Genomic DNA, 20,087 nt, shown 5'->3' on the forward strand with positions numbered 1-20,087 from the left:
CGGCCCCATGGCGCAGCAGTTAAGTGTGCACATTCTGCTTCAGCAGCCCGGGGTTCACCGGTTCGGACCCCGGGTACGCACGTGGCACAGCTTGGCAAAAGCCATGCTATGGTAGGTGTCCCACATATAAACTAGAGGAAGATGGGCATGAATGTTAGCTCAGGGCCAGTCCTCCTCAGCAAAAAGAGGACTGGCAGCAGTCAGAGCAGGGCTAATCTTCCTCAAAAAAAACCAAAAACCAAAAACAACAAATTCAAACTTGAACACAGTATCTTCCCCTTCCAAATCTCCTCTCCCGATTGATCTCACCACGTGGTACTGCTTATCTACTCAGTCCTCAAGTGAGAAACCCGAAAAACATCTGTACTACTCCTTTTCCTCCACCCTCTTGCCACCATCTCTATTTTACCTGAAATTTCTACAATCTATTTCTCCACCCCTGTCATGACTGCCTTAGCTCAAGCCCTCATCTCTAACCTAGAGCAACCTCCTAACAGAGGTCCCTAATTCCAGTCCTGCTACCTCTGCAAATCAATCCTTCACATCACCGCCAAAAACGTAACACTAAATTGTCAGACTACCATTCCCCTGCTTAAGACCTTTTATAGACTCTACACGACAAAATTCACGTTTCCTTGCATGATACTTAAAAATCTCTAAAATTCTTCTTGGCTTAAGTCTTCAGCTTCCTATTTCCTGCCACTCCCTGCCTCCCACTTTATGCTTCAGGGATACAGAGCTACTTGTACCTGTTCCTTAAACACATACCGTGCTGTCTCATGCTTCTATGTCTCTGGCCCATGCCCTCTTCCAAGAATGTTCTGCCCCTGCTCTCACTCCACACCATTCAAAACCTGACTAAATTCTTATCATTCTTCTTTTCTTTGGGGGTAGGAACTATTAGGGACTAGGAGACTTTCCTGATTTCCACTAGCTCGGGTTTGGTAGCCTTCCTCTAAATTCCCACAGCCCTCAGGTATATCTATCTGAGCACTAACTACAACTCTGAATTGAAAGTAACTATTTATATTTCTGTTTCTCACACAACATTGAGGACCTCGAGGGCAGAGAATTACTGCCCTGTTCTCAGCATAGTGATCTACAGAGCTCTTCCTTTGACTATGGATTGGAACAGCTTTAAATAAGAGCTTAGAAAAGAGAGAGCCCAGTAATCAAAGACTTTATAGTAAAAGAAAGAACTGAACTGGCAATGAAAAAATGCTTCTTAAATGTAAGTAAAAATCTAATCCCTAGTACAGAAACATAGTGCCAGCCATTCAATTAGGGCAGTGTGTTTAGAGTAAGGCCCTGCCCACAACCCCCTTAAACAAAAAGGTATTCCAGGAGAGCTATCTACACGAAACATGGAGGTGTGCAAGTAGAACTTATCTTTCAGGTAACAGTGAAAATTATAGTTTTTTGAACATTACTGCCTGGAAATCTGAAAAAAAATAACAGATATTCTACAGCACTGAGAGACTTGTGGGAAATGGGTGAATAATATGGAAGCCACTTTGGTCAAAAACTGGCCAAACAAGACCAAAAGATCACTGGGTCTCCAGTGCCTTTGCTTACTAAGCACAGTACTTTCTTCCAATCACAATGTATTAAAAGACTCATATTCTTAATTTATTATTAGCTTGGGGGTTCTTTTAAGATTGTTTCTCTTCTGCTAGTTCCATTTGCTGGTACGTAAGAGGTCATCCCGTGCCCCTTTCTTCTCCCACTTTTCATTCTATTTGGTTGCCTCACCAGTCCCCAACCAAATCACATGGAACTGTAGAGCTTGGCTGAAAAAAACTAGGTTCTAGTGTTTGCTTCTAATCAAACGCTTGAATTTCAAAAGTTCTCATCTTTAATCTTTATTCTCATGTAGGACTCACCTTAAATTCTCTTAGCTTAAGTATTCCACATAACAAAATCTATTAGAGGACTATTTCACTAAATTGGCCTATAAATTCACGGATCCAACGTGGGGAAGTGCTTATTAGACAATGTGGTATTTTGGTTTTTATATCTTAACATGCCCTTAGAAATTCAGCCAATACAATTTGTCCTCAAAGCTGCCGGAAATAATTATATACTAAACTTACTCAACAACGGTATACTTTAAGAAATTGCATAAGATGCATTTAGCCTATAAAACTCAAACCACAATACCTTTGCTACCTTAATTTTCAATTCAAAACTACAAAGACAGTACCCAAATAAATTACTTCCAGGCTAACAGGTCAGCCATGCTACAACAGAAAGCCTATCTAAGGAACAGTGGAAAATAAAGCTACAAAGGTAGGTTTGGGCCAGACTTTAGGCCTTTAACACGAGGGTTTAAATTCTTACCCTTCAGGCAAAAGGGAGCCTTTGAAAGATGTTTTAGCAAGGGACTGGCATAATCACAGTTGTGTTAGTGCGATAAATCTAGTGGCACTGTGTAAAATAGGGTGAAGCACACAAGAAAAAGGTTACTCTAGTCTCTTCTATCTCTCTGGCTGCCAAACAAATGTGTGAGAACTCACACCTACCAGCTCTCCAAATATCTTCTATTTCCACTCCCAAAAGCTTATCAATCACTTCCCTCTTTTGAAAACAAGGCCCTTTTCTCAGTTTTCAAGCTTTTCAGCCTTATCTGAGACATTTTATATTGCTGACCATGTAAATTACCTCTTTCCCATCTCTCACTTCAAACTAGTTTCTTCCTTCCCTTCAGAGCTTTACTTTGCTTGGCACCTTTCTTTACTCTAAGGCTCTGCAGAAGCTCCATGTTCAATCAAATTTTCTGTTTCAAAAATGATCCCCTCTGAGGATAACTCCAGCCCAAATCTTACCTGCACCGAAGTCTGCATTTTTAAGTGCATACATAATGTCTCCACTTAGATAATCCCCTCACCTCAACTAACTGCTCCATCTCCTTTCAAACCCTTTGTAACTCTTCCATTTCTTTTCGAACACCTCCAATTCTTCTAGTTGACCAAGTTAAATAAAAAGTTAACTTTTCTTCTCTTTTTGAACTTTACTTCACAGACTCATAATTTTAATTTATTTATTATTTTGAGGAAGATTAGCCCTGAGCTAACTACTGCCAATCCTCCTCTATTTGCTGAGGAAGCCTGGCCCTGAGCTAACATCTGTGCCCATCTTCCTCTACTTTATACGTGGGACACCTACCATAGCATGGCGTGCCAAGCGGTGCCATGTCTGCACCTGGAATCCGAACTGGCGAACCCTGGGCCACCAGCGCCAAACGTGCGAACTTAACGGCTGTGCCACCAGGCCGGCCCCTCACAGGCTCGTAATTTTTAGATCCTAGAATTTATTCTCTTCACCACAACAGGATCTAAGAAGGCAGCCACTTTGTTTTGTCAACCAGAATCCTGCACAGAACGCAGCATACAGAAACCTGAATATCTCTTGACTTTGAGATGAATGACAGAAAGATGGTGTTGAAGAACAAGATCTGGTGAGAGGCAATCTAAAACCCAGTTGTTTTGAATTCTAGCCCACTGCTATTTCTACTACATGGCATTGCTAGCTTGCCAATCTATCACCAAACCAGATCATTTACGTCCTCAAAATCTCTGCACAATGTACCCTCTTCATCTCTACTGCCACGTTAAGTCCTTGTTATGACAAACCTCCATAACTCCAATTGCTTTCTATTTAGTATTCATCCCTCCAAGTCTCTTTCTTGTAAGATACATCTAGCACAATGATCACAAAATAACATTCTCGAAAGACCACTTCTCTTGCTAGATCTTTATTGTCTAACTCCGTTTCTTAGCTTGAAAAATCCCTCACAATCTCCAAAATACAGCTTTTACTTTCTACCCAGGCTTGCCTGCTTACTATCATTCCCACCTATATCAAGTACATTACCTCTTTCACTCATAAGTCTTTTTCTCTTTGACAATTAAGTACTCTCTGTCCACTACACACACACACACACCAGGAGAAAGCCACTATTCCTATTAGCAGCACCAGTACATCTTATTTCAGTTCATGAAGTACCTGCATTCTACAGAAGCAAAGTTTATGAACCACACATCATTCCCCTTAAACCCAAGTCAAGTTTTCCCAGACAACTCCAGTGTAATTTTTCCCTTCTTTAAACACTTAACAAACACAATTCAGCTTTTTGTATTGTTCAAATCAAATTAATGTTCAAATCAGATATCTCAGAATGTTAAAAGTAAATAAAATCGGGGCTGGCCCCGTGGCATAGTGGTTAAATTCGCAGGCTCCGCTTCGGTGGCCCAAGGTTCACAGGTTCGGATCCCAGGTGCAGACAGAGCACTGCGTGTCAGGCCACGCTGTGGCAGCATCCCACATAAAACAGAGGAAGATGGGCAGAGATGTTAGCTCAGCAACAATCTTCCCCCCAAAAAGAAAAAAATACAAAAAAAATCTCAGAATTCATCTAATCTAGTAGTATCGACTAGAATACACAGAATAATATTCCAAATTTACTAAGACAAAATCTCCAAGGTAAGAGTCGTAGGCATGTATATCTTTTTTAAAGCTTCAAGAATAATTCTAATGTCCATTCCTTCTTGAGCCAATTGCAGTCAGCCCCATTTTCAGATAAGAAAACTGACACACAAAGAAAAGGTGAAGAAACTTGCCTAAGGCCACCTACCGCCTATGGGCAGCATAGAGCAGCAGTTAAAGAGAACAGGCTCAGCCTACTTAGGTTCTGGTTCCTTGCTTTAGTAGGTGTGAGAAGTTGGGCAAGTGGGTTAAATTTCTTTTTGCCTCACTTTCTTCATCTTTAAAATGGGGGTGTCTGTCTCAAAAGAGCTGTAATGAAGCTAAAATGAGTTAGTGTTATGTAAATCACTTAGAACAGAAATAAGCACCCACTAAATGTCCACTAATAATAATGTAAAGAAAGTATCACAACCGAGCTCTAATTTAATTTTATGCCCTTTCTACCACACTAGTACCTATATTTTAACAACGAACTGAGGGCAGAGCTCAAGTCTCCTGCTTCTTCAGTATCCCCCACCACACCACTGCTGGTAATCAAAGAATATTTTGAACAAATTTATGGATTCCTATTTCTGAACGCTGATGCCTCGGCCATCCTACTTTTATCAATGTACCCAGAGTAAATGAATAATAAGAACTTAAATGAGCAAGGCATTGGGTTAAGCACTTTACATATTTTCTCCTGTCAGATTACAAATACTCTATAACAAGAAATACAAAATTAGCTTATAACCCATGAGCCATGTTACTGCTACAAAACATTATGTAACAAAGCTAGGTGTTACTTTATGTAAAATATAAAATAATTTTAACTAGTGATTCATTACAAAAACAAAGTTCTAAAATAAAAAAATCTGCATTTATGAAACAAGTTTATCCCAAGGGATTAACATTCTTTACGGCAAATATTCAAAAGCAATTTCCAGTTTCCTTACGCCATGTACAATTTTATTTTTTGAAACTACTTTAAAACATGGCCTTGAAAGACAAAACAGGTAACATACAATTGGCACTAAAGTACAATCTGCAACGCATACATATTATATTTCAAATAGAGAGTATTCTGTTTCTTTCTAGTTATGTATAAACTAATAAACAAAAGTATTTTTTTATATATACAAATATTTCTAACTAAAGATGGCTTGAGAGAAGAATAAAGCACTTAATTTTTTAATAAATTTCTCCCTTGCCTTTCGTTATTAGCACTAGAATGTTAGCTATACATATCGACTGACTTCTCTATTCACATTGTTGAGAAAAGTGAAAGAATTTTAGGAGTTCATGAACAACTGAAAAATGAAACAAACAATGCCCAAAGGTAAGTTAGGCGCTGCTATCTTTTGTATTTTTCGTTGCCTGCCAAATCTACTACCTGCATTCATTCCAATATATCCTCAAATGTTTAATAATCTAAAGAAGTTATTATGAAACACACCCAGCTCTTTTAAAAATAATTCAAGTCTATTACAAATAAATTATTTGCCATTTTTTATTGGACGCAAGCGTTCGAGTTTTACACAAAGACACCGGACCTTCCCATCATGGTTTCTTTCACAGTCTTTTTCCTATTTAGGCAATCTGGCTTCATCTAACTTGTCTGAAGGAGTCTGACACTGTTCTTAACAACCCAATACATCTTCTAAGTACCAGACACTTTCTTTGGAATGTACACCCCAGAGCAAAGATAAACTTTTCTTGCCAAAGTTTTTCACATTAAGTTGCACAAGAAAGATTATTTTTTTATTGAGATATAAATGGCATATAACATTACATTAGTTTCAGGTGTAAAAGATGATTCAATATTTCTATATACTGCAATATGATCACTACAATAAGTCTAGTTACCATCTATCACCACATAGTTACAATTATTTTTTCTTGTGATGGGAACTTTTAAAATCTGCTCTTCTAGCAACTTTCAAATATATAATACAGTATTATCAACTACAGTCACCATGCTGAACGTTATATTCCCAGGACAAGAAAGACCATTTAAAAAAAAGTCATCAGATGATCTGGAGAAGAGTGGTTATTTTATTATTTTATTTATTTTGATTATTTATTATTATATTCAGAAAAGAAATTGATTTAGAGTCTTAAAAAAGTTATAGAAATAAGGGAAAAAATTTTTCCAGATGAAAGATAGTTAGGATTTTCAAGAATATTTCTAATCATTATCTCAAAAAGGAAAAAACTGCTTATATATTTTTCCAGTTTCTTATTTTTCTGCTCACTCATGCCTATCAACAAATGAGCAAGAAACCAGCAAAATTATCAAAGACAAAGCAAAACAAAGGTACAAAGAGAAAATCACAAACCAAGAAATAAACCTCTTAAGTCACTGAAAACTGGGTGACATACTCAGAAAAATTACTACTAAGATTAAAAAGAGCCAACAAAACAGATCATCTTGATTTAGACATTTATCAACTCTCTCCTCTGGTGACTTAAGGCTCACTGCCTCCAAAGTCTGTCCCTTATGATCCACTCTAATCCCCATAGTGATCTAATTAAAAGATCAATCTGACCTCACTCTCCTGTTCTCCTGTTTAAACTACTTCACTGGCTCATCCTCTCAGTCATGTTAAAATCAGAGTTCATCTGCACAATAATCAAGTCCCTTCAAAATGTGGCTTAGCCTCCCTTCCCATCTCTCCCCACTTATATCCTAGATAAGCCACCAGGAATCTTTCTTTGACCTGAAAGAAAATTCTCCCATCTTGAACTATCCATCCTGCAAACCATTTTATGATTGAGAACTGAAGCTCACAGAATAACTTGTCCAAGGACATACAGCTAGGGACAGAACCATAACCAGAACACAAGTTCTTCCCTTGGTGTTGCTAAAGACCTTTCTAACTACCTCCATTATATCTGTCAAATGTATGAGAATAGTTTCAATATCAGGCTCTTCTCGTTAGCTCCAAATACGAGCTTCTCGAAGATGATCCTTTTGGGTTTCAGGAAGAATAGATTTTTATTAGCGTTAAAAAAATCAAACCACTCTGGTGGGGGATGTGGTAATGCAGGAGGCTATGCATGTGTGGGGGCAGACAGTATATGGGAAATCTCTGTACTTCCTGCTCAATTTTGCTGTGAACCTAAAACTACTCTAAAAAATAAAGTCTATTTTTAAAAAATTAATTAAGCTTTACTAAGATTAATATAGGGATTCATACTTGGCGTGAAGGTCAGCTGGTCAGTCATACATCAAAAACAGCAGGGACTATGTAGTCAGAAACCTGAGGAAAGAGCGGAAGTTCCACAAACAGTGGGGTTTGCTTCCAGCACACTCTCATTCACTGCAGTTCACCTGTGCCCAATTAAGTAGATTTAGGGATTATGTATATTATTTAGTTTTAAGTAAATCGACTCTCAGGACAAGGAGGAGTCCTGCAAAGATAACTATGCAAGCACAAGCCAACAAGAAAATGGCAGGGTATAGAATCCCAACTAGTACAAGCTATCCTTCATCCACATTCTGATATAAAATAATCTAGTCAGTGAATCACACAGCTCTCACCAAAAATTATTTCTTTAATGAGAGAAAAAAGGTACTGTTAACAGAAAATATTAGGTTATTTTCTTTCTCATCTTCCTTAAACATCTAATTTGTGTAATTTATTACGTATACAATATATTATTAGTATACTAACATACTAATATCATATTGTATGTGCATAACTTGTATATAACTTATAAACAGGCACATATTAAAGGTGCATGCACAAGGCTTTACTGATTGGGGGATACACTACAAAAATTTTGAGTACCTACTGCTTAAGGCACAGACCAAGTCTATTTCCTCTTTAGGTGATGATCAATGTTCCTAGTTTGCCAGGGCTAAGGGGACTATGTTAGGCTGCATGATGGCCCCCAGAAATGTCTGAGTCCTAATCCCTGAATACGTTACCTTACATGGTAAAAAGGTCTTTGCAGATGTGAGTAAATTAAGGATTTTGAGACGGGGAGATAATCCTGGATTGTCTGGGGCGGGGGGTGGGGGGGGGTGGCCAATATAATCACAAGAGTTTTCGTAAAAGGAGGCAGGGGGATCAGAGCCATTAGTACATGGGAGGACTGAAACAAGACATTAGAATGATGCGAGGAAGGAACCACAGAATGCAGTCAGCCCCTAGAAACTGAAAAAGTCAAGGAACAGATTCTTCCCCTCAGAGCCTCAAGAAGAAACTAGTCCTGCTGATGCCTTGACTTTAGCCCAGTTAAGACTTATTTTGGACTTCTGACTGCCAGAACTGTAAGACAATAAATGTGTATTGTTTAAGCCACTAAATTTTTGGTAACTTGTTACATCAGCAATAGGAAACTAATACAGGTGATTCCTAGGACATGGGGTTTCACCACTAAAATCAGGATAAGTTGGTCACCCTAGTTTTAGGTTTTCAATGCCCCTAACAACATCTGGTACACAATATGCAAGAGAAAAATCTTTGTTAAATGATTTTATGATGAAATATTTACATAATACACCTTTACTGTTTTACAAAGATCTGTCATATGTATATCTCATTTCATCCTATCAACTCTGTGAGGTATGAAAGAATTGGTTTTTCCCACTTTTAGAATATAAGAATTAAGGTTCAAAGAAATTACATAACATGTCCAACGACGAATATCTAGTAGCTGATGGAGCCATATCTACAATACAGGCCTTTTGATCCATAGTCAAAAGATCATGGCGAGCAGGAGCCTATGCTACGAATCAGGTTGCCTAGGTTCAATCCAAACTCTAAAACTTAACAGCTGCTGAACCTTAGCCAAGTTACTTAACTTCTTTACTTCCTCGACTATAAAACGCAAAATGAGGTTAACAATAATACAGTCATCTGTCGCTTAACGACAGGATACGTTCTGAGGATGTCTTAACCGATTTCGTCGTTGTGCAAACATCACATAGTGTACTTACTCAAACCTAGATGGTATAGCCTAATAAAATTAGTACCATATAGTAAGCATAAGATTCATACCACTAATAAGATTGGGACCACCATCATACATTCGGTCCATCATTGACCGAAACGTCATTATGTGGCACATGACTGTACTTATCTCACATCTCATAGGGTTGTTGTGACGATTAAAAGTGCTAAAATGTGTAAAGTACACAGCACAGGCTTAACACAGAGATAGCTGACAGTAAATATTAGCTATCATTATTACTCTGTGTTATAACTATAGTATATTTATGCCTAAAATACTCTGTACTACTTGATAAAGAATCACACAAAGTTTGCAAAAGGAAAAAACAGCAACCAGAATGAATAATAGGAGGGCTTTTTTATGAAAATAATCTCAAGTTAGGACTCTAGGCTGGAAAAACAAAAGGAGAGGGGAGACATAAGATCTATAAAAGTGTGACAGCATAAATAAGGTGATAACAAAACAAAGTAATATCGGTAGGAGGCAGGGGCGGAAACTTAAAAACCAAAGTATTGTAGTATAAGCATATAGCACTCATAAATCTACACAATGGTACAGCTTAAAAAAGAAATGGATCACAAAATCTGGGGACAATTTATGAATGACAAAGACGACACAAATGGCTACTACCAAGAGCTTATCAACGCTCTTCAAAAACCTTCTGTCTAACCCTACAATGGCTTTAGGTACCCATACTGGTTAAGTGGGAATGGAGACATTGGGAAATGACCTAACAGACCAGATTGTAGCAAGAGTTAGACCCTGTGCCAATCACAACCACACACCACTCCTCTTCCCCAATATCACCATCACCCTTCCAAAAAACTCTCAAGCCTAAATATCTTATTTTACTGCCTTTTAATGGCTTCAGTAAAGAATAATTAAAATGTCTCAAATTGGCAGTCGAAACAAATCTCAAAATATACTAATCCAATTGTTTCTTAAGCTAAAATTCCTTAAACTTTTCACACTCTTTACTTAAACCCTCAACATCCATTTTTCACAAATGGAGTCAACAAACTTTACAGACCTTTATAACTATTTTCAATACTAGCCTGACTGATTTTCTCCCTAGTAGGTCACGATCTACTAACTATTGCCAATGAATAAAGGTGAGGAACCATATTGAGATTAGCTTAGGCAAAAGATAGCCAGAAATCACACAAAGTAATAGAAGCATGGTTAATTTAAATCCACAAATGATTTTAAGAACCACATTGTAATGTCTGATTTCATCTCTCCCATCAAATTAAAACACCAAAAAAATCACGTTTAAGGGTACAGACTTGCAACTAGTAGATAAATAAGTCTGGAGAGCTAATGCACAAAATAGTGAAAATAGACAACAATATTGTATGATAATCATTAAACTTGCTAAAAGACTAGATCTTAATTATTCCCATCACAAAAAGAAATGATAATTATCTGACATGACAGAGATGCTAACTATCGATACAACAGCAATCATACCGCAATAAATAAATGTGTCAAATCAACATGTTGTACACCTGCAGTTTACACAATGTTATACGTTAAATACATATTTCAAAAAAAAATCCAAGATATTCGTATGTTTTAAACTTGAATGAAAAGTGTAACCTCTTTGCCCTATCAGCCATTTCAGGAAGTGCCAATGAAGAATGACATGGTCTAAAGATGAGCAAGATCAAGGCGAAAGGGGAAAGAAAAGAAGATGTACAATCTACACAAACAACTAGGCAGCCCCAAGAAAGAGGCAGATATGAATACAAGGTTTCAGTACCTCAGCTACAAATTTAAATTTAAAATGAGGCGCATGCACTCCTCTCCTACACGCACTTCTTGGTGTCCGACATGACACTGAAAAGCAGAAAGTGGGGGATGATGTTGCTCTTATTAAAAGGGTTTGGAATGAAAGACAAGAGGCCAAATTTCTTGTTCTCTAAAACTTCTATCAGCCTTCCAATCAAAATTCCTCAGCCAAGTAAGTGTTTTCTTTTCCTCTTATTCACATATTATCTTATGTGAGCAACAACGCTACAACTTCAGTGTCTTTGGAATCCATTAGTTGCCCATAAAAATGAAAATACTGTTGGTGTTTTGCAGAAGTAAGCTAAACAAGAAACTTAGTTTATCTAGATTTCAATATAACAAACAGCAAATCACTTTGGCTAAAGAAGTTATCTTTTCAGTCAGCAAATGTCACACATTCTAAAGAAATTCCCTGAGAGGGAAAAATGGCTTTTCCAAGTACAAAGATACCAATCCTTTGACTGACAAGTTCTCTTTGCTCCTCAAAAAAAACCCCCAAATGTGCCAGGGATTAAAACAGAAACTCCATAAACTTTAGAGACAAAGCCATCTTCTCACCTTCAAAATACAGGATTTCTCCTCCTATTACTAAAGGGGATTACCCAAGCCACACCAGCAGAAACTTCTGTACACACTACACCTAGGACTCTACTAAACTAACGCCTTCCCATCATCTAGCCCTTGAGAAAGTGCTCCATAACGCTCCCCAAAGTTTCCACCAACAGCAGCCCCATGAGCACTCGAGGCCAAAGACTGTGCGAGAACCGGCCAGGAGAACTACTGCTTGTACATTACTCTCACTCTCGTGACAACTCCCGCATTTCTACTCTCCTGTCGGGAACATGTCACAGGCGACCTGCTTTCTGCCCTACCACACTCTGAAAGCCAGGGGCTGGCAGTAACTGCCGAGCCACTTACCTAGCATCCACGTGCACACCACTCCCACAGCCCACCGCCTCCAGGGCCCGAGGGACTGAGTACAAAGGCATTCGGGCGGTCCCTTTCACCCAGGCACCTTTTCCCCCGACTTGGTCTCTGTAAACCCCGCAAACACCATGAAAATCACGGCACAAAGTGTCGCCAGGCCAGTCGGCGGGAGAGTCTCGGAGTGATGGGTCTGTCGCTTCACAAGGGCCTTGGAGACCCGCACCCCAAAAGCCAAGATGACTTGGGGGTGTGACCTGCGCCCCTCCCTCCCCGCTTCTCCCCTCCCGGGAAACTCCCCTGGTGTCGCAGCTACTTACCAGACCAGGGAGCAGAGAGAGAGGCAGGAGACCAGGGCCAAGGCCCGCCGGTACTTCTTCATCTTCTCCTCCTTCTTCCCCCTGCCAGAAGGCGGCACATCCTCCCGGCAGCCGCCACTGCCGAGGCCAAGATGGAGGAGCCGGAGCAGGAGCGCGAGGATGGGAACGAGAGTCCTACGGGCAGCGGGGCTAGTGGAGCGGATGCTCCGCGGCTCGCGTGCGGGCCGCCCTCTCCGAGGGGCCCACGGCGGCGCCGACACGGACGCTTCACAGGACTCCGGGCACTGCCGCTGCTGCCGCGGCCGCCGGCTCGTCCGCGCTCGCCTCCTCCAGCCGCCGCTGCCGCCACTGCCGCCCCATATCCCCCCCGCACGCCCTGGCTCTCGCTCCGTGCTGCCGGCGACCAACGGCCGCGGCGCACTCGCCTCTCAACAGCCAATCGCCGGCGGGGCCGCGACACCTCACACACCGCTGAGCTGGAAGGAGCCGCGTCACCCACGTCCCGCGGCGCTCGCGCCCCCACCAGCCTCCGCGCGGGCCACGCCCCCTCCGACGTCTCCAGCAGAGGAGCCGGAGGGAGGAGGGCACAAAGCTCTAGAGCCGGCGCTGCCACCGCCCCACCCACCTCAAGTCCCGCCCAGTTAGTAGCTCACGTTCAGGAAGTCGGAGAGGCGCCCCGTGACCCTCAGCCTTCTTGCTTACAACGGCCCGCCCCCTCGCCCGAGGAGCGCCGAGTCCGCGCAAGGCCCCTTGGGAGTTGTAGTTGCCACTCGGAAGCCTCCTGTCCCTTTCCCGGCGCCGCTTAGTGTATATCACAGTTTTGAGGGAGAGGTCTATAATTTCGCTTCTCAACACAAGACTGACCAGCTTTGGAACTGTTACATTCAGTTTTCCTCTTTTGAGCACAGTTCATGGGATAGCCTAGAATGACGGTGCGGAAAAAAGCTATGCAAATAAAATTTAAAATGCTTTTTCCGGGTATCAATCGGCCCGGCCCATCGAGCTAGGTGCTGATTGGTAGACGGAAAGGGGTGTGCCAAGATGTCCCGTCACCTGATTGGTTGAAGCGGAAAGTCTTTTGCTTCCTTTCCGCATCAGGGAGAATTTCGCCGCCCGACAGATTCCTTTGCTGGGGTCGGCTATGTAGGTCTGCGTTTTGGGGAATTCGTGCTTTGGATGCGCTGCGGCGGGCGGAAGGGGAAACTGCGGCTCCGGGTGGGGGAGCGTCAAGTCCTGGAGCTCACCGAAAGCGGGGAAGGCGGTCGCGTACGCGCCTATTGCTACGTTCTAGGGCAAGAAAGTGACTGCTTCTCAATGTTTAGTAACGAGCAGCGTGCACACCCCGGATTTTTATGCCACTGAGGCCCCTAAAGATCTCTCAAAAGCTAGTTTAGGGACACTCTGCCTGAAACGCCAAAATGCTTGACCATCTTGACGTAGCTCTCTCCTCTCAGATGGTGGAGAGTATAGGGAAAGAGACATTAGCTTCTGCTCAGAGAAGACGACGTTTGGTCTCTGGCCTAATGGGTTCCTTTGTCTGTCTGTGGAGATATATTCGTTTCAGACTCACGCTAAGAGGGAAGATAGTTACTACCAAAGCACATTTCTTTTCTTAGATAAGAAATATAAAAGTATAACTCAATGGTGTTTTTCCTTCCTTTCTCAGCTGTCGGGAGACTCAAAAGTATCTTCCCCAGGAAGCAGCCAGAAAAATGGCGGAATGGAGGCTCCAATTGTCTGTGCCGTAGAACATGGCATAATGTTTAGTGTAAAAGATGTTTGAAGCAGGTGTTAATTAAAGCACAGGCCACTCATTGCACATGCGGCCATGGGGGGGAAAACGCAGTAAAATGCCCATCTAACGCCTAATTTTGAGCCATGTAATTTCCTTATGAACCTTCTAAGTTGAGTTAGTTGTTAATTGTATTCCCGCGGAACTGAATGGTTTAACCCATTCTGAAATTCTTCATATAAGTCAACTGGATTTTAGAAAAATCCCACAAAGGATGATTGATTTTAGAGGAGTTTACCCTAAACTAATTTTTCTGGCAATAGTTAGATAACAGTTCCAATGATCGGTGGATGCCACTGAGTATATGACAATGAAATCCTTTCATCTCTGTTTCTCATTGCAGTAGGCAAGCATTTATCCCACCCAAGAGCAGTATCAAATGATTAATATGCAAGTTAAAACGGAGGTAGGGGCATAGAAGGATAGGGATTATTTGACATTCTTTACCGTATTGGGCACCCTGGTCTTTTCACTCCGAGAAGTAGGTTATTCAGGATAGGAAACAGGTGCTCCTCAGCTGTTCCTCAGTAGATCACAGCCACGGGGGTCCTATTAGAATACACGCTCTTCTCAAGCTTGGCAAGTTATCAGGGGCCCCCTCTATCTCCTCTCCTCCTCCACAAGCCCACCCACTGCTTTTCCACCAAGTCCCTGCAAATGATCTTTTGGAATATACAGCTAGTAGATGGAATTTTTGTTTTTCTTTCTTTCCTTGCTTCTTTCTTTCTTTCTTTCTTCCTTCCTTTTCCCTACAGTTGGGACTTTATCGGTACCCCCGTGGTAGGGTTTCCATTCACCTAATCATGATTTAATCATTAGCTTTCACTATTTCGATAAATAAATATCCTTTTCTCTTTTTGCTAGCTTCATTTCCATAATTTCATGTTAAGGTTTAAATTTTCATTCCTCTGAGCATTTTCGTTTTTCTCTTGGATACTTCATACTTTCAGTTCTCAACTACACTGTTGACTCCCAGGTCTATATCCTAACCTCTCTTCAAGTAGTTGCTGGGCATAACATTTAGATTTTCTACCATCACTTCACGTTTTACCTGCATAAAATAGAACTCATCTTCCCCATAAATTAACTGCTTCCCCTGACTTTCTATTTGTGTTAATTCTCCCTTGTTTTAAGACTTCAGATATTGAGAATAAGAGAATTTCCATGGAGCTGTCTTTGAAAAATTGATAGATGTTTTTCTATGTGGTTGTTAAATATAACAGGAAAAAAATTATACCTCAATAAATATAAGAAAATAAGAATTACATAAAATGAATTTAGTATAGGTAAATGTCAGCATACTTAAAAGTATAATGCATACCAAAGAATGGCAAGAGAATAGAAATATCAAAATGTGTATATAATCTTTAAGGTGCAGACTGAGTAAACACCATCTACCAATGCTTAGTTATGCTACAGTGGATTTCAACCAGGGACAGTTTTTCCCCTTGGGGAAAAAAATGGCAATGTCTGGAGACATTTTTGGTTGTCACAACTGAGGAAGTGCTACATCTAGTGGGTAGAGACCAGATGCTGTATACTACAATGCACAAGACTGTCCTCTACAACAAAAACTTATTTGGCCTGAAAAATCAAAAGAGCCAAGCTTGAGAAACAGAACCTCTCAATTCAATAAAATCTATAAAGCACTGACCGCATACGTGATAACTTATGTGCCCTGCAGATCCTTGGATTATTCAAGGGGTTACCAAGGACTAAATTGCATGATGAACATGAGTTCTCCCATTCCTAAAAGGTTAACTACACAGAAACTCAGGACAGCTCAAGACTCTCCCCCTGATAAGGATCAGATACTCATAAAGATCAAATACACTTATTTACTGATGGTGAAAGAGAACAAGCAGATCGCAGAAAAGGAGCCAACCCCTCTGGCCATCTCCTTTGTCCTTTATCTCATATATAAATCATCCTTAAGAGGCCCCAGAGAAGAAATATTTGTCTTATTTAAGTTTGTGGTATTTGATGGGCAAACCTTGACATATTTTGAATTAGTTGAAAAGTATCTGCCCCACTCAGTATTATAAAATGCTGAGAAACTATGTGTCTCAGAGAGGAACAGCTGAGGCTCAATGAAATTAGATGCTTCTAGTGTAAAAGCCAGTTAGGACAAAAGCTCCCTGGAAATCAGCAAATAAAGGTCAGGAATTGAGAAGAAACTAATAGAGAGACAATAACAGGGACCAAACCAGATGGAAAGAAGGATGAATGTGTCAATCAGCACTTACATGTTAACTACATATAGACTCAGTATACACAGAGCTTTCTTACTATTTGTTCCTACTCATTTTCTTCTGCTTCTTTGAGTATGTGTAAATATGTGCACAGAATAGCATACACCTGTTTTATTTACTTAGTTACTCCCTATCTGAAGAGAGCCTAAACTACTTTGACAAATCTACTTTAGCAGAACACTGATAATGTGGCCACTTCAGGAGGTAAAGGTAGAACTCAGAGAGAGATAAGAAAATAAACTGGGGCTGGCCCCATGGCCGAGTGGTTAAGTTCGCACGCTCTGCTTCAGCGGCCCAGGGTTTCACTGGTTTGGATCCTGGGCACGGACATGGCACTGCTCGGCAGGCCACGCTGAGGCAACATCCCACATGCCACAACTAGAAGGACCCAAAACTAGAATATACAACTAGGTACTGGGGGAATGTGGGGAGAAAAAGCAGAAAAAAAAAAAGGAAGATCGGCAACAGTTGTTAGCTCAGGTGCCAATCTGAAAAAAGAGAAAAGAAACTGCTTCTCTAGGACAGCCTGAGAACTCAGTCCCTTAGCAGATAGAAGAATCACAAACTATGATGTTGGCTTGCTCAGTTCTGTTTATACTGTAAATAATAAAAGATAAGATTTCCCTTTTTAAAAAATTCTACTTTATGATCCCAAACTTAATCTTCAATCCTTAGTTAACATATGCCTACTTTGAAGATAAATGAGTTTAGTAGGCTAGTAATGGAATCAGCCAGAAGAAGGATTACTCAGGAAGTGGGCAATGGAGAGGGAGAGATCAAAGATGGTTTCTAGGAAGGTGTGTGGTCGTTACATGAATAAGAAAGTCAGGAGTCACAGGTTTGTAGGGAAGATTAGTTTGGTTTTGGAAGCACAGTATTGAGCTCAAGGTTCTGGCAGAAGTATCTACCAAGCATTTACAAATACAAGTTTCCAAATAGGGAGAGAAAAGTAGCAACTGAAGACAACATATTAGGGGTTCTAACTGCTGTGCCCTTCACTACCTCCTGTACAATGCTCTCAGATGAAGCTTCCAGAAACATTACCTTCGTCTTGTCTTTGCTTTGATGCAAAAATCTCCAATAGATCTTAAATATTTGTGGAATAAAGTCTTGCCTCCTTGACCTGGCATTCGAAGCTTCTCATTATCCAACCTACTTAATGGTTCAAGACTTATCCCCCACTATTTCCTTTTCTGACTCAACGTTCATACCAGACCACACTGCTTGCCATCTCCTGAAACACCTGTGTTCTCAGTTCTTGTGATGTTCTGTCTCCCCAACTAGTGTACAAATTCCTTGTGCAAAGAAATCATGTGCTATAGATATAAAATGTAAAGTTTTTTTATTACAGGGGCCCAAGAAATAATTTTTTACTTAATGATTATTTCATTTGTCTAATGATACTGAATTACAATCTACCCTATAATTTAAATTCCTGGGAATAGCAAGCCCCGAGCATGGGAATGTTTTATGCAATTTGCTAGTCTAGAGCCCATAGCCACTAGCTCTTCCACTACAAATAGCCAAATTAGCTTTTTAGCATAACATTGTTTGACTTGTATGTGACTAGACTTTTCTGAGTTTAAATTACCCTGCATAACCTGGAGAAATAATGTGTTCAGCAAATACTTATTGAGCCTTCATGTATGAAAGGCACTGCAACAGATATTTGCCTCCGAGAAACTCAGTGTCCTGGTAGGTGTCTTATCCTTCTTCTGGACTGCATTCCTTTGGTAATCTGGTGATGCCCACAGACCACTTCTCAGAATGTTTATAAAGGTATAAAATAAAATAATTGGTTACAAAGGTAACCAATTATACTGAAATACAGTTATGGAAATGTTACAAAGCAGATTTGAGATGTAGTAATATATGTACTTTTTTATTAGCACATTAAATAACAAGCCTTAGTCTCAGGCCTAGTAACTTCAAAAATTCCCGGATAGTGATGAGTATGCAAGATATTTCAAGATACCCACAATATGCCTAATGTGATATGAAAAAAATGTGAAAAAAATATGAAAAAAAATTTCTGAGATTTCTATTAGTGAAAAAGTTATAGACATTGTTAGTACCACCAAGGTTAGTTACCTACATTCATGGTAAGAGAGAATTTTAAACTTTAGTAAGAGGTTAATGAAAATAAAGATGTAATTATTTTTCCATCCAAGTTCATCAACAAGTGTGCCAAACTTTAACTGCTAGACCATCAGGGCCAGCTCTAAAATATTTGTTTTAATCTGGGTTGCAATCAAAATAGAGTGAAAGCCATTGCACTATGGGAGATGAGATACATAAGACCTGGAATAAATGCCACAAATAACATAAACCGTGTGTGTCACCAGATTTTAGAGGAAAAGGAAATTACTTTTTTTCTTTTGAAGAAATTATCAGGGAAGACCTAAAGGCAGAGGCAGATTTGAGGTGAGCCTGGAAAGATGAGTAGGGTTTTCATAGATAGAGATGGGAGAGGAGAAACCACTTCAGGCATAGGGAACAATAAACCCTAGAATCTGATTTAAAATTATCTTAACACTCTTTATCATATGCCTTCTAATTTTGGTTTACCAGACACTTTTTTGGTATTCTATATTTGAAATAAACAGTGATAGTGAGCTCGAATCAAACAAAATAAACAAATATTTATTGAATACTCACATAAAATACTTCACTTTAGGTCATGTGATGACTTTAAAGCGGAGGCATTAGAGAAGCTATCTTCTTTGAAGCAGAGTATTCAAGAGCATTAAAATAACAAAATGTGGTACAAGTTCAAAGTGATCAAAGTCAGTTCAAGATAATTAAACTGGGTAAAGATGATGCAAAGATAACGCAGTTGAATGCATGCAATTACCTTTACTCACAAAATCCCATAAAACAACAGGACAGTTTTGTTTGTTGTTTTTTTACATAAAGCCACAAGGATGGAGAAATTAGGTGAGAGAACCAGAGAACAAAACTTTAAAGCTGGAAAGCATATAGGTAAGGAAATGACTTCCTAAAGTGATCGTGTGCTAGTCTTCCAAGGACTGTCCTGGTTTACCCCATTAATAGTTCTGGCATAATGAATAATGATACCAACTTTACTTTCAAATGTGTTCTGGCTGGAAAAATAAATAAGATAGTCATCCTCAAGACAGCAGACATGAGAAAATTGAACACTAGTTTAGCAATGGGAAATGGCAAAAATTGACCCAATTTGTGACACAGCATCTCCAAAGAGCTCATTCAGGAAATGACAGCACCAAGTGCCACTGTAAGCGAGGATAAAGGTGTGTTTGGTGGTGGTTGTAGTGGGTGGTGGTAGAGGGTTGCAAATTAAGAAATGGTCAGAGACCCTCCTCCACTCTACATGGCCAGATGACCGCCCCTCCTCTTTCCCCAGCAAAAGGCTCTAAATTTATTATGAGGGGAGGGTAAGGGTAAACCTAGACTAGGGAACACATAGCATAGTTTAAGGTAGGACTACCATGCAAAAGAGTGTTTTTTGTGACAATTGGTTGGCAAGATTTGAATAAGGACTGGTCATTAAATGATAAATTATTATTTTTTCTTAGATATGATAATACCATTGTGGTTATA

The 20,087-nt window shown here is 40.1% G+C and overlaps 1 protein-coding gene across 3 annotated transcripts in view; it reads right to left on the reverse strand.

The window, feature by feature from the left end:
• SUCO (SUN domain containing ossification factor) overlaps positions 1-13,001 on the reverse strand; it is an 85,031-nt gene extending 72,030 nt beyond the window's left edge. For all 3 annotated transcript variants that reach the window (XR_011498043.1, XM_070496983.1, XM_014852875.3), the window contains exon 1: positions 12,462-13,001. Coding sequence is in view for 2 of the 3 variants with exons in the window: in XM_070496983.1 (XP_070353084.1) it covers positions 12,462-12,523 (62 nt within the window). In the remaining variant the exon portion in view is untranslated. The remainder of the gene's footprint in view (positions 1-12,461) is intronic.
• Positions 13,002-20,087: the final 7,086 nt, after the last annotated feature.

This window comes from Equus asinus, chromosome 25, assembly GCF_041296235.1.
Source record: "Equus asinus isolate D_3611 breed Donkey chromosome 25, EquAss-T2T_v2, whole genome shotgun sequence".
NCBI lineage: Eukaryota > Metazoa > Chordata > Mammalia > Perissodactyla > Equidae > Equus > Equus asinus.